Genomic DNA, 15,726 nt, shown 5'->3' on the forward strand with positions numbered 1-15,726 from the left:
CTAAATTATCTAAATCATCTAAAATACAATATACTTACGGCTAGGGACTGACACTAATTATATCGTTATCCTATTGAGGAATCGAATTATTAAATTAAAAGTATGGAATTAGTATGGCTTAAAACCTTTTATCTAAGTACTTAAACACACAAAAATCATGAAATATTTAAAGATATCTCCAACAAAACTTTTCGTGCGTAAACCACCTACCACGCAGTGATAAAACTGCAATATGACGGTTCCTACCATGGAGGTTAGAGAGAAGGAGAACGATCGCTGTAGAAAATAGTGTCCCCGAAATACGGACAAAATAAGTGAGGCGCTGCGATCGCTAAGTTGTCTCAATAAAAGCGGGCTGTTGTGCGCTAATTTGAAATGATATATCAACGTATCTCCTACTGATGGAGAATCTTGTTTGTAACGAGGGTTGTGTACAACCCAGGTTTTCGATTTGACAGTTATTAATGTCATTCTGTACTAATGGAACTTGCTGAAGCAAAAAAAAACGATTTAAAAGTAAAGTAAACAGATTTGATATTTTTTAAATTTCAATATCATCTTAAAATAGTAATTGTGGCATTCGCAAACCTCTTCAGAAATGTCCATTTCCAAATCCTGAAGGTTTATTGGGATGACATTATCATTCAAAAGAGTCCGCCTTTCGCGAGGGATGATAGTTTCAGCTCCATTAATAATTATTCGATCAGCTTTTTTTATATCTTCTTCGCGAAAGTGCTTCTCACACACAAACTGATTTGGAGTCAATTGTTGTGATAAAGCTTTTGCCCATTTTTCCCTCAATACGTTATTCTAAAAGTGAATAAATAAATTTTGAAAATTTCAATAACATGCAAATCTAGTAATTAACCTTAATTTCAACAATTTCTTGAAAGCTTAATAAAGATTGATTTATTTGAAAAAAAAAACCATGATTAATTAAGCAAATAATAATTTTACACATTCAATATTTCAATGTGCTACTATGAAGATATTACCTTTGGTACTTTAAATAATGATAATTGACGTAAATTGTTTTTCACTCTATTTTTCCGATCAGATGCTAAACCACTTGTACATCCACGCACAATACAATATTTCACCATTTTTTAATGTTTCTGTTCGTCAAAAATTAAAAAATTACGGAGCACGATTATTTTCTCACCGATGCCGCGAAGAAAATTTATACATTATGCAACTAACTTCATCTACTTGTACTCATAAACAGCTAACTTCACAGATACTCCTTACCGACGACAGCGCGGCTCAAATTCTACCAATTTTCAGGGACAGGCGCGCTAATGCTTTAGCGCGTAGCGATCGTTCTCCTTCTCTCTAACCTCCATGGTTCCTACGATGTTCGGTAGATAGCAGCTAAAATAACAATCTGTTGAAATTGTTAAACTAATTTTTATTGTACTGTTACACTAACCCCCTTGTCACACTTGCCTTCTTTGCAACGACATAAGGCCAAGGCCAAGCATCACACTAATTCACACTAATATGTATTGTATTATAAAGGCGAAAGTTTGTGTGTATTGTGTGTTTGTGCGTGTGCGCGTGTGTGCGTGTGTATATTTGTTACTCCTTCACGCAAAAACTACTGGACGGATTTGGCTGAAATTTGGAATGGAGTTACATTATCCCCTGGATTAATACATAGGCTACTTTTATCCTGAAAATTTAAAGACGGGATTTTTTAATAACCTCTGTCTACGCGAACAAAGTCGCGGGAATCAGCTAGTAAAAATTATATTTATCAGGGTCTTATAAAATGATGTAATATTTTGTATAGATTAACTATCATGCGATTTTAAACTTTATTGTTTACGAAATAAAGTTGCGAAAGTTTTACGCCGCGCAAAGCATCCGTAGAATGCGACGTTGCCGCACCGCCTATCAACCAACCGCCCCGGATTGAGAGCGTTTTTAGGGTTCCGTACCTCAATAGGAAAAACGGAACCCTTATAGGATCACTTTGTTGTCTGTCTGTCTGTCTGTCCGTCCGTCCGTCGTGTCTTGAGAAAACCTGTAGGGTACTTCCCGTTGACCTAGAATCATGAAATTTGGCGGTAGGTCTTATAGCACAAGTAAAGGAATAAATCCGAAAACCGTGAATTTGTGGTTACTTACCTCCTTTAAAAAAAAGTTTTTAAATTTTCAAAGTGAGATAACTATACCAAGTACCAAGTGGGGTATCATATGAAAGGGTTTTACATGTATATTGTAACACAGGTTTTTATTTATTTTTATGCATACTAATTTTTGATTTATCGTGCAAAATGTCGGAAAAATTACCCGTCGGAACCCTCAGTGTGCGCGTCTGACTCGCACTTGGCCGGTTTTTTTTTCATTAGCCGACACGATACGCCCAGCTGGACGAAGTCGTTCACAAAGAAAAGGGTCTTGACTAAGGAGCTATATCACAAAATCAAAATGGCGACGATAGTCCGTGTATGCAGCGCGATCGACGCATTATTGGCATTGTAGGTACGATTCTTGAACCCCCGACCCAAAAAGAGGGGTGTTATAAGTTTGACGTGTGTATCTGTGTGTCTGTCTGTGGCATCGTAGCTCCTAAACTAATGAACCGATGATTTTAGTTTAGTTTTTTTTGTTTGAAATGTGGCTTGATTGAGAGTGTTCTTAGTTATAATCCAAGAAAATCGGTTCAGCCGTTTGAAAGTTATCAGCTCTTTTCTAGTTACTGTAACCTTCACTGGTCGGGGGTGTTAAAATTTTTTAATTTACACTTGTTCCGATAGTGTATTTATTTATGTTTGTTTTATTTATCACACACATGATATCTAACGCGTGCAGATTAAACCATTTCACGTCAAAATAAAACGAGGGGCGGGGTGGGGGGATTAGTGATAAAATATATTCATTATTCATACTTAAAATAATTATTGCGTCGACGTCCATCTTGAAACGGGGACATTATTTAACGCCAGTGTAAATGGCATTAGACGTTAACCGTTCAAGTGTGGCCACTCAGTTGAACGCGTTGTTTACCGGCGGAATTAGTGCGTTATTTAAGGCGTTATTGGGCATTGACGTTAACCTCAATATAACCGCAACAATGCAGTACCATCCCTAGTAATCCAATAGATTAGGGTAGCAATACCCTATAGGTTTTCATTCCTTTGACGGGTCTTAACTCTTGACTCTTGCGAAACAGACAGACAGACAACGAAATGATGGATGAATGGATTCCTTTTCTTTTCTGAAGGTTCTGAACCGTAAAAATGTCAATATAATTATGTTTATACCGGCTCTGAGTCCAGGTCTGAATCAAGTGTGTCTGATTTTAGAATCTTCCAAACTGTGCACTGGCTTACGCCGAAGCGACGGGCCACGTCACGAGTGCTGGCTGTCGGGTGTTCTTCAAAAAATTCAATTATCTTGTCTTCAACGTTGACCTTCAATCGGGTTCCGCCTTTCCCTGAAGCGTGGCCAGGGGTCGCGAACTGGCCGTAATCACGCAGCCTTTGGTTGGCCCCAAAAATGGCTGCTGTACTAGGAACTGCAGGGTTCTTAAACCCTTGTGCGCGCAGACGACGTACACTCTCGTTTTGGTACATTGTGCGAGCACCAGTAAGGGTTTTATTACACAAATACACTCGCACCATTTCGTAGTACTCTTCATTTGTATAGGACATCGTGATCGTCGACCGGTACCGCGTGTTACAACGTTACGCGTGCAACGCTCGCGAGTGACTGACGCTTGGAGCGGCCGGCGCACGCGGTGACGTCTCTTTCCCCGCCCCGACGCCGCGATTCCGAAAAAAATACCCTAGTACGGAACCCTCAGTGTACGATTCTGACTCGCACTTGGCAGGTTTTTTTTTTTCATTTTGAGGTACGGAACCCTAAAAACGGGCAGTAAACTTATAATTTTCATTTATTAAGAATAAAGATAATACGTGTTTGTACCGGCTCCGAATCCAGCTGTGAATCGAGGCTGGTGTCGTTTAGCAGTCTCCAAACTGTGGTGCTGCATACACCGAACAGACGACCCGCCTCACGTGTGCTGGCTGTCGGATTTTGTTCAAAAAATTTTAATATCTTGTCCTCGAGTTTCTCCTTCTTTCTGGTTCTGGTTCTGCCAGCCCCTGCCGCATGGCCAGGGGTCGCGAACTGGCCGTAATCACGCAGCCTTTGGTTGGCCCTTAAAATGGCTGCTGGACTAGGAACTGCAGGGTTCTTAAACCCTTGTGCGCGCAGACGACGTACACTCTCGTTTTGGTACATTGTGCGAGCACCAGTAAGGGTTTTATTGCACAAATACACTCGCACCATTTCGTAGTACTCTTCATTTGTATAGGACATCGTGATCGCCGACCGGTACCGCGTGTTACAACGTTACGCGTGCAACGCTCGCGAGTGACTGACGCTTGGAGCGGCCGGCGCACGCGCCACGTGGTGACGTCTATTCCCCCGCCCCGACGCCGCGATTTCGAATTCGTTCGAAACACGTACAGGCAACGGCCAAGGGGTCTCTCTTTACTCTCTTTGTCAGTTACACAAAAGTACCATCTGGGCGCTATCGTCGACCACGCAAACTTAGTTTTGCTATTATTAATACTAGATGATACCCGCGACTTCGTCCGCGCGGATTTAGGTTTTTTAAAATCCCTTGGGAACTCTTTGCGTTTTCGGGATAAAAAGTTTCCGAAGTCAATTTCCGGGGCATTGGCTACCTCTGTACCAAATTTCATATAAATCAGTTAAACGGATAGACCCTTAAGAATCCCGTAGGAACTCTTTGATTTTCCGGGATAAAAAGTAGCCTATGTTCGACCCCGGGATGTAAGCTAACTCTGTACCCGTTAAAATCAGTTCAGCGGTTGAGCCGTGAAAACGTAGCAGACAGACAGACACACTTTCGCATTTACAATATTGGTATGGATAGTATGGATTGAATAGTGTAGTGTGTCCATGATTCGTTTATTTTAATTTTGGATATGGCAAGAATAGTGTACCCGTACATGTTCTTGTTTTTTTTTCCTCTCTCGTCTGGCTTTACAAAGATTAGCCAATGTCAAGTTTGTATTATTTGTAACAAGTTAGGGAACCTATACAAGTATGGACCCCGTCTGTGCCGGCGACACACGCGCGGCACCCCCTTAGAGCGCTTTCCAGTCAGTTTTAACACAAAAAAAAAACACTCCAAAAAGGCAGAGCACGCCCGCCAGCTAGCACCAAGACAGACGAAGTTCTACTAAAAGTTTTTCACTGCCATCGTTTCGACGTCCATCGCGTTGCAAAGGCATGCGACCTAGTACGGCGGCGGTCGCGATTAAAATGAAACCTACATCCACGCGAACGAAGTCGCGGGTATCAACTAGTTGAATCATAAAAATAAACAACTCGGGTGACGGGGCGGTGGCGGGCGGGGCGCGGGGCGAGGGGCGAGGTAGACCGTTAAATGCGACGTTGCCGCTCTTCTATGGACTCAGTCATTGAGTATAGAAACATTTCTGAGTTGATATCGGGGAATAGGATAATAGGTAAGTATTATTATTTTGTCGAAACATTCAAGAAGACGTTTTTAACTTCCGACCCAAAAAGAGGGGTGTTATAAGTTTGACGTGTGTATCTGTCTGTGGCATTGTAGCTCCTAAACTAATAAACTGATTTGCATTTAGTTTTTTTGTTTGAAAGGTGGCTTGATCGAGAGTAGGCTTAGCTATAGGTAATCCAAGAAGCCGTTTGAAAGTTATCAGCTCTTTTCTAGTTACTAACCTTCACTTGTCGGGGGTGTTAAATTTTTTTTACCCGACTGCGGCAAAGCCAAAAGGAAGGGTTATGATTTTAGCAGTCTATGTATGTACGTAAGTATGTATGTTTGTATCCAGATTCTGTGTTCTACCGTAGCGCCTAAACTACTGGGCCGATTTTGGTGAATGAGGTGTCAATTGATTCGTCGTAAAGGTCCGGGTGACATAGGCTGCATTTTATACGAAAAGAATAGACCTAACGGATGTTACATCAAAAAAAGTGGGGGTCTCCAAAATTTTTTTTTTTGCTATTGTATCGAGTTGGGTGTCAAATGAAAGAGGAGAAAATTCTGAGTTCATAAATATAAATGTACTTACTAAAACATTAAAATATACTTACCAACGGACAGAAAAACAATTTTACTACGTATATAATATTTCAGCAAGATTTCAGCGTTTATTAAGACGATCGCAGTCGGGTTTTAGTTTTCAATTTTATCTTGTTAGCAGTTTATGGTAACAGCGCTAAGAAAAAATATAGACTCAAGAGCTTTAATGATACATTAAATAAGACATGCTAGCAATACCAGTTTTCTATACATATAATAAAATTGTAGAAAAGTGGTGTCTGTACAATGTAATGTAAATGTACAAAGTAGCACGGGTTGTTATTATCATCATCGATGCCGAACCCGAAATTGTAATTTTTTTTTTTTTGTCTGTTTGTCTGTGTGTTTGTGCACGCTAATATCAGAAACGGCGTATTCGATTTAGATACGGTTTTCACTAATATATTGTAGTAAGCTTCACTTAACATTTAGTGTTTATTTCATGTCAATCGGTTCATAAATAAAAAAGTTATGTCAATTTAAAGAATCACGGCGAACATTTTTAACGTACAGAGTACGTACTACACGCCTCGCGCCTGAGCGTCCGTGGCTATATAAAGCGCGTTGAGAGCTATTCCACGCGAACGAAGTCGCGGGCACAGCTAGTCTTAAATAATTCTGATATTTGAAGTGTTCAGACTGTACCGCCCATTTCCTCACAAGGCTAGGATGGCAGTCCAAGTTGAATTGGCGCACCAGGCTTGAAGATGACATCCCCGTTTTAGAAAGTTCTCTCAACACAGCTCGTTTTACAGTAGGTGCGTATTTAGAAGGTCTCCCAGATCGTTTTCTCTTGCCATAATTTCCATTACCCTGTTTCAAAAAGTTTTTAACTACACTCTGAGATCTACAAATCGCACTTGCTATCTCTCTTTGCGTTTTCCCACAACTTTTTAAGTCAATGATTCTTTGTTTTTCAATATCGCTCAATTGTTTACCGCGGGGCATAGCGAAGTGGAACAAAACTGATTTTAATTAAAATTAAACTTATGTACATTAACTGATTCTAAAACGTTGCCGAAAAAAACACAACGTTACTCGAACACTTCCTCACAGAGACTGGAGTCTGGAGTTTATAATTCGTCACAGCTCACACACAGCTTACGGGAAACTGTTACGTAATATTGCGCAAAGGAATTTTGACAAGACTCATTGGTGATGAAGCACTGATGAATACTAAACTCCAAAGTTTAGAACATCGGCGCAAATTTGCCAGTCTATCGGTATTCTACAGGATATATTTCGGAGAGTGTGTACAAGAACTCTTTGACCTGGTTTCCTCCTTCACCTTTCCACCATCGTACTACCAAGCATCGTCAAGGTCTGCATCCGTACGTAGTCGAAATTCCTCGAACACGTACGAAACGACTTGCTTCCTCTTTCCTAATTCGAACCGCTAGGATATGGAACGCCCTTCCGGCATCAGTTTTCCCTTCCACCTATAATATGGGTACCTTCAAGTCAAGAGTGAATAGGCAACTTCTAGTCAAGCGCGCTCCATCTTAGGCTGCATCATCACTTGCTAGCAGGTCTGATTGCAGCCAAGCGCTAGTCTATATAATTTAAAAAAAAAATGGAAATACCTACAACAAAAATCATTGTGAATTTCTTGGATGAATAAAATATACTCTGTGAATTTATAACAAGTGTGTTGTGTTTTATGGTTTTTAACCCCCGACTCAAAAAGAGAGGTGTTATAAGTTTGACGTGTGTATCTGTGTATCTGTGTGTCTGTGTATCTGTGTATCTGTCTGTGGCATCGTAGCGCCTAAACGAATGAACCGATTTTAATTTAGTTTTTTTTGTTTGAAAGGTGGCTTGATCGAGAGTGTTCTTAGCTATAATCTAAAAAAATTGGTTCAGCCGTTTAAGAGTTATCAGCTTTCTTTTAGAAATCTAGTTTTCTTGTAGAAAAGAAGGTTAGATAACCGTTAGGTTCATAATATTATGTCAATAGACAAATGTCAAGCTGTCAAGATGGACGTTGCCTAAATACATAATTATTTATTTGAAAATGATGTTTTGGAAAACTCAAATACTTTGGATCGTCGGGGGTGTTATAAATTTTTAATTTACACTTGTCATATAAGTAGTTTAGTAATACATATTTAGTTAATCAACCTTTTAGTTATGTTCAAATATTAAGTTGAGTCTAAGTATATTTTTTCTTAGCGTTGTAGCTACCTAGGTAGTTACTTAACTAGGAAAGCAGGCAGGTAGGTAGAAATTTCGAAGAAAAAGTTACTTATCGTTTTGGGTCCGCATTCTTTGTTTGTGGCTGGTGATCCTGCTTAGGTAGATAGGTAATAATAGCATTGTGTTTAAGAAAAATTAGATTTTGGAAATTTCCATTTTTTTTAGCGACCTCACATACCTAGGTACCTAAGAGGTAGGTAGGTAAGTAAGTTCCTATCTAAAGGCACCTAAAGGTAAGTAAATTACTAAAAGTAATTTCCTATCAAAGGGGTTTGAATATTTTAATATGGAGCCTGCCGCCTGGCCTACCTACATGATCGCAATTATCTTTTTTTCTTCAAAATAGCCGGACGGCAGATTTTGTGGCTTTAGGTAGGTAAGTACCCACGCGCAGACTCGTATGCTCGTATCCCCTCCACTTATCCAGCAAATCGACGGATCGAATAATCGATACTTTCAACAAACTGAGCGAGGTCGCAAGCCGCGACTCGCTAGTCGCTACCCCCGAGGTCTAGTCAATTGAAATCATCGATTTTAGGTAAAAACAGTTAATTCAAAGAATGTTTAAATGAGATGAAGTCATGTCAATATAATCGTTCAAAGTTGTCGTCTGTCTAAATTGCATTGTCACTTAAAAGGTGCACGACACGGGTCTGCCCGCGAAATTCAAAACATTGGTTTTTCGCAATTTGTAAACTAATTAGACAAATTAGGCTTATGGCATTCTAATTCCGACAATGGCAGTATCATCTTCACAGGATTACATAAAAATATTTACTTGAAAGTGTTCTGTTTAAGAAATTAGTTAAAATAATGAGTTTGACATGAGTTACTCACTAATAAGTCGATACTATAACTAATTTCTTAAACTGGACCCTTTCAAGTAAAGATCTTTACATAAACCTATGAGGATGATACTGCCATTGGCGCAATTAAAATGTCATAAGCCTACTTTGTCGTATTAGTTTACAAATTGCGAAAAATTAAATTAAATTAGAATTTCGCGGGCAGACCCGTGCACCTTAAATCATGTTTTTTTTTAAATCAAATAAAGGCATTTGATCACAAAGTGAACATGTCACCCCTGTAGAATTAAGCCATACTTATACAAAAAGGCTTCGATCTGGACATATTCCGCTAATCAATTTGTCAGCGTTGATGGGCAAGGTCCCATCTCCTAACAAATAATATGAACCTACTCAAGTATCTTTCTAGAATCAATAAACACGTCTTTAAACACCTATGGTAACATATATACATAAATGAAATCAATGACGTAAGTATATACAATCCTGACATATCCTAAAAATACGTAACGAAGTTGAAATACAGAACCTCATTTTTCTGCGCACGCGGTTAAGAGGGCTCCTCCGTCACTCGTTTCATACAATCGTAGTTCCAATTTCATTTGAATATTAAGCAACCAAAGTCCCTTGGATGCCAAAGTCCATGAAATTTTGCAGACATATTCTAGAAACTAATATCTATGTCTGTGGTTTTCCAGATTTCTGTTAAAATATTCGGTTTCAAAGTTACGCGGTCTTAAAAATTTACATACAAATCTTTGAGCCCCTGTAATTTTTAAATTACATATTTTTAGAAAAATCTAAAACACCACAGACACAGATATTAGTTTCTAGAATATGTCTGCAAAATTTCATGGACTTTGGTTGCTTAATAATAATCAAATGAAATTGGAACTACGATTGTATGAAGCGAGTGACGGAGAGAGCCCTGTTAAATAGAAGGGTGAAAAGACTCACAAAATCGGAGATGTCGGATGGATCTTCTATGAGGCCATCGCTGTCGCTGTCCGCTTCGTCTGTGGAGGAGTGTGACGAGGCGGCCGAGGCGGGGGTCGGATGTTTGACCTGCAACAAAATAAAACTATGTTAAATTATGAATGAATATACTTACTTTTATTAGCACAGCAATAAAAAAGATTCCGACGAATTGAGAACCTCCTCCTTTTTTTGAAGTCGGTTAAAAACACGTACAAAGCACAACAAAACAAAGTCAAAGTCAAAGTCAAAATCATTTATTCAAAGTAGGTACAATTGTACTCCTTTTGATGGTCGAAATTGTTAAACTTGTACGATATAGTGGTGATAATTAATACATGTGATACAGGTGATAATATAGACAGGTATGTACAATTTGGCGGCCTTATCGCAATCTCTTCCAAGCAACCAAAATGGTGCAAAGGACATAGCTATAGTTATTAGAGACAAATGATGATGATGACAAGATAAAAACGTCCGCTTTCTTTTCGAGAAGTGCGGGGTCCGAACCCGGATCATTTTTTTAATAAAAAATAGCGAGCAAACGTGCAGGCGGGTCACCTGATGTTAAGTGATTACCGCCGCCCATCAACGTTCGCTCTCTCTCTCTCTCTACCTTTTCTTTTAACTCTCTGTTCTCTCTAACTCTCTCCACTCTTCTCTATCTTTTCGGAGTTATGCGGGGTTTAAACCATAGGCCTCAGAATACATGAGGCCGCCCATTACCATTTGCTCTCTCTCTACCTTTTCTATTAACTCTCTCTTCTCTCTCCCTCTTTTTTTTGACAGATTAACGGTGTTACAAAAAATGAAACGTAAATATGAAATAGAGTTGTCTTGACTTTAGCATAATATTATCGATAGTCTTAGTGGCGAAATCATAGGACACTAATGAGTTAGTTTAACGACGTGAAGTAAAAAGTATCTTATAATTTTAAAAAATAACAAAGTATCTTATAATTTTAAAAAACAACAGCAATCTTAATAATAACAATCTTATAATTTTACGTAAGAACAAGGCGTTCTTTTTAACCCCCGACCCAAAAAGAGGGGTGTTATAAGTTTGACGTGTGTATCTGTGTGTCTGTGTATCTGTCTGTGGCATCGTAGCTCCTAAAGTAATGAACCGATTTTAATTTAGTTTTTTTTTTGTTTGAAAGGTGGCTTGATCGAGAGTGTTCTTAGCTATAATCCAAGAAAATAGGTTCAGCCGTTTGAAAGTTATCAGCCCTTTTCTAGTTACTGTAACCTTCACTTGTCGGGGGTGTTATAAATTTTTAATTTACACTTGTCTTCAACTTGATCTGCAAAGAAACAAAATTCACTTCATGAGTCATCACTTTCTTAGGCTATTTACTTACAGGTACATCTAAGGTTGGTATTGAGTCCTTTATTAGGACACGTCTACGTAACCTTTGTATGAAGCATTTGGGTTCAAAATGTTTACTACAAACAGTAGAGTTATTTCTTGGAGTCCAGGAGTCCCTATCTATAATCCGTAACCATTTATCACGTAACACAGGATTGGTTGGAAACCTGCAAGAACATAACATTATAAATATTATGAGATACTTACAGTTATTTTAACCCTATATAAGATTTTTTTTTGATATTTCGATAGAAAGCTATTAAAACAGACGTTTTTAAAAAATCTGCCTGAAAATATGCACTACCTATATGTATTTTGAGAAATTGAGCAATTTTTGGGATTTTTCATAAAATTTACAGGATTTTGTTAGTTTTCCACCTCTATGTTTTTAAAGGGTGCAAGTAAATTTAATTTGATTAATTACAATAATACTCTGATATAATGTCTAAGTGACAAGTTAATAAAAATATAAATATGGCGCTCAATTCACAGCTAATGACCTCCCCGATAAGCACTTAAATACAGTAATGTACGGGTTACCCTTAACCCTGTATATGAAATCTAAGTCACGCTAAATAAAATAAAAATTAGTGAAAATATTTATTTCGTTCTTTTCTTTTATTGGAAAGTAGTGTTTTATATTGTATTTTACATACATCACACGAGACATCACGTGAAACCTACCGGTAGACATGATTATCGACTATCGATACTTGTGACGTCATCACTTTGTCAATCCCTATCGTAACCAATCGTTTTTAAGTTTTACACAAAAAATATCCGAAAATTCTTCATTTAGCAATGTAATTTGATGATAAGTCTAAAGGGAAACCTATCATCTAAGCTTCCAATAGCTATTTTGCCTAATTTTCAAACAACAAATGATGAAATAATGATTATAAAAAATTAGTATAAATAATCAGTAATTACCTGTGAAACGTGTATTTACGCGGATTATAACGTCTTGTAACGTCACATTCACGCACTGAACAAGACACCATGGTGGTAGGACAATATTTAGTAAGTGCAAAAAAAAACACCGACTTGCAACAGGCCGGGTGGGACGCTATTGGCGCTATGGCCTCTAACTCGCGTAAACAATGACTTGTCGGCATCTTGTTTCGCTATCTCTTTTTCGCTCGCGGCTGTGTGTATTAACTACCTCTCGCTCCCACGCTTTGTCAGTCTTTTGAGCGTAGCGAAAAAAAATTAAGTCTATGGTTTAAACCACAGACAGACGTGTAAATAATATAGACATGCGGTTATGCCCTATGAATTAAATTGTGGGTTTTTATTCTAAGGGTGAATGAAACCATTGCATCGAGAGCACAGGTTTAGGCGCTGCGATGCCACAGACAAATACACAGATACACACGTCAAACTTATAACACCCCTCTTTTTGGGTCGGGACTCGGGGGTTAAAAAGTATTGGTTTTTATAGTAAAAGAGTTGATTAATTTTTTATCGAATTCTAAATTTTAATTTTTTCACGTGTAGTCAACCGTAAGGGAAAATTTCAAATCGATATATTTGAGTAACTTCAACATATTAAAAAAAATATTTTAACCTTGAATTAAAGCTTTGAATGTACTAATTTTTTACAAAAAATAATAATACCGTGATTAGCACTAGCCGAATTTTTGCATTGCAATGTGTTGGTATAACTCGGTCAAGTTAAGTTTGCACCTCGCTGGGATGCGGCGCCTCTCCCACTTCCCCGCTCATCTCCCCGCGGTCGTCTTGTCCCGTCAGTACGATTCGCAAACGTCAGTGTGACATCGACGCGAGGTGAAAACTTAGCTTGACCGAGTAGTACTTGTCTTCCAAAATGAAAGTTTTTTTTTCTCTCTCGAATAATCACTTGATCATCTCGGATAGTTTACGAATAATCACTTGATGCCTGACTTGATTGTGACTGAACAATATTTACTTCTGAAGGCGATTCACGTAACAGCCGTTTCCTGCACGACTCACACACATAAACAGCAGGTGCAACTGTCCACTTTTCACTTAATGCTTTAGATATTTTCCTAACTTTGAAACGTTTTTGATGACGAGTCAAGAGAAACGGATTAAAACATCGATCACCATGGGGAGCCATATTAAAAAAATAAAATAAGGAAATAGCAACGCGTCTAGTAGATGAGCGGTCAAATTTCTACTAAAAATAACGGGTTTTTACATACAACTCAGTCAAGCTAAGTTTGCACCTCGCTTCGATTTAACACTGAAGCTTAAAGATACGGTTTGCGAACCGTACTGACGCGACAAGACGACCGCGGGGAGATGAGCGGGGAAGTGGGAGAGGCGCCGCATTCCAGCGAGGTGCAAACTTAGCGCGACCGAGTTATAACTTATAAAAGTAGTAATTGACTAATCAATTAATACTCTTTAGTCTTTAGTATTAGCTATTTAAAGACATAATGTAGCTATTATAACTCTTATCCAAATATTTTTTAAGTAGATTCGATTAAATAAAAAACAAACAGTACATTTAATTCTTATCTCAAACTAACTGTATACCTACAATTTTTTTTTGTGCACTGTTCCGTTTTTTCCCCGGTGCCGATGATATCGGTTCATGCGCTTGGGCACTGGTACTTGAAACCGACGAAGAAGGTGTCTGCGGTATTTTTTTAGCTTCGTTTTTTATATTCATAAGTGTTCTCTCAGATATGCCAGTAGCAGCGCAAGTTCGCTTAGTTACTTGGTCCACTGCATAGATCACCCGTTTATTAGCTTTTTCTTGTTCAAAAAATTTCAGGACCTTCATGATCATATTTCTCCCTTCAACGTGTATCCTCTTTCCTTTCATATTTCACACAAATTGAATATTTTTTTTTTTTTCTCAAAATAGTTCAAAAACTTGATGAAAACTTAACGAAAACAGTCTAGCAACAACAATTATACCAAGACGGCTTTAACAAAAACAATTCAACAAGAACAGTCCAAAAATTAAAACTCAACAATTGGCAGACAAGAATTCGTAGTACAACTCGGTCAAGCTAAGTTTGCAGTCGATTACGTCACATTGACGCTTAGCCCTAATTCGCACGAGCGTTAAAAAAGCGTTGCGTTAAAACCCGGCGTTGCGCTGTAAATACAAAGTGGGCGTTAAAAAAGCGTTGACGTGTGAACAGATACTTGGGAATGCATTTGTACTATTCGAACGCTTTTTTAACGGACGTTTAAAAAGCTTTCGTGCGAATGAGGCCTTAGGTACGGTATGCGAACCATACTGAGTACTGACGCGACAGACGACCGCGGGGAGGTGAGCGGGGAAGTGGGAGAGGCGCCGCATTCCAGGCGAGGTGCAAACTGCAAACTTAGCGCGACCGAGTTGTACGCCGTGTATCGGTGACAAAGACGCGAACGTACTGACGCGACAAGACGACCGCGGGGAGGTGAGCGGGGAAGTGGGAGAGGCGCCGGATTCCAGCGAGGTGCAAACTTAACGCGACCGAGTTATATACCGAGACAGTAAGGTGTCATTTTAGCTATCTCTTTCTAGCAAGTAACGATATAATTAACAGGGCTCTCTCCGTCCCGTATTTTTTTTTAAATAATCCAATGGAAAGCACTCACATGGCGTATCAAATTTACAATTTTGCATACTTTTAAGTATATCACTACCTTTTCACAAGGTTCCTTATAGGGGTCCGTCTGAATGCTGCAAAATGATTTATCTTTCAAAATAACTATTTTATTAAAAGAATTATTTGAACTTGAAGATACCTCAGCAGTAGGTACAACTCGAATGTTCTGATTTCTTTGTATACATACATTATCACATTGACTGGAACATGCACCGTTATTTGTTGGCAAGTTGAGTGTTGGAAAAGCATTGTCCAACAAATATTTCACAGTTCTATTTTTAGAATATTTAATACAGGATTTGTTGAAGTGATCCTCACAGATTCTGTATTGTAGCCTTTTTTTATCATCAACAAATTTTGTAAAAAGATCTTCTCGTCCGACAGCTTTTAACCACTCATGTCGTCTGAAATAATAAAAAGAACATGAGCCTACGTATTTTAATTTATAAACATTATTAATCAATGATAAATAACAATTCAATCATTAGGTAAGCAGGTATTACCTACAAATTTAAAATCAAACACCAATTTTTTGGCCTTAAGTAGTAAAAAAAATGTGTTACATTAAACATTTTTTTTATTTTTGTAAAAAAAATTCACACACGGCAGAAGTGAAGCTTCTGAAAAGTAACCTATGAGAGAATGAGATAACTGTAAAGTATCAGGAATATTAGG

The 15,726-nt window shown here is 38.4% G+C and overlaps 2 protein-coding genes across 3 annotated transcripts in view; both read right to left on the reverse strand.

The window, feature by feature from the left end:
- Nucleotides 1-15,726, reverse strand: part of LOC123879301 — a 95,102-nt gene that overhangs the window by 25,520 nt on the left and 53,856 nt on the right. Inside the window, exon 5 of the mRNA XM_045926945.1 lies at nucleotides 10,069-10,176. Within this exon, the coding sequence (XP_045782901.1) occupies nucleotides 10,069-10,176 (108 nt within the window). The remainder of the gene's footprint in view (nucleotides 1-10,068; nucleotides 10,177-15,726) is intronic.
- Nucleotides 398-4,639, reverse strand: LOC123879623. Of its 2 annotated transcripts, none has more exons than XR_006799044.1 (2): nucleotides 996-1,554; nucleotides 398-810 (listed from the first exon to the last, which is right to left on the reverse strand). XR_006799044.1 is itself a non-coding variant. In XM_045927423.1 (2 exons), the coding sequence occupies exons 1-2, from the start codon at nucleotides 4,327-4,329 to the stop codon at nucleotides 511-513; spliced, it is 696 nt and encodes a 231-aa protein (XP_045783379.1). In that variant the 5' UTR covers nucleotides 4,330-4,639; the 3' UTR covers nucleotides 398-510. The 2 variants fall into 2 exon arrangements, 1 of the variants encoding a protein (XP_045783379.1); XM_045927423.1 differs by lacking the exon at nucleotides 996-1,554 and adding an exon at nucleotides 3,934-4,639.

Source organism: Maniola jurtina, chromosome 28 (genome assembly GCF_905333055.1).
Source record: "Maniola jurtina chromosome 28, ilManJurt1.1, whole genome shotgun sequence".
Classification (NCBI taxonomy): Eukaryota; Metazoa; Arthropoda; class Insecta; order Lepidoptera; family Nymphalidae; genus Maniola; species Maniola jurtina.

Coding starts and splice junctions, on each gene's coding strand:
- LOC123879623 (XM_045927423.1), bottom strand. CDS start 4,329: ATGTCCTATACAAATGAAGAGTACTACGAAATGGTGCGAGTGTATTTG. Junction 811..3,933: donor CACAGCTGGATTCGGAGCCG/GTACAAACACGT, acceptor ATTCACTTTTAG/AATAACGTATTGAGGGAAAA.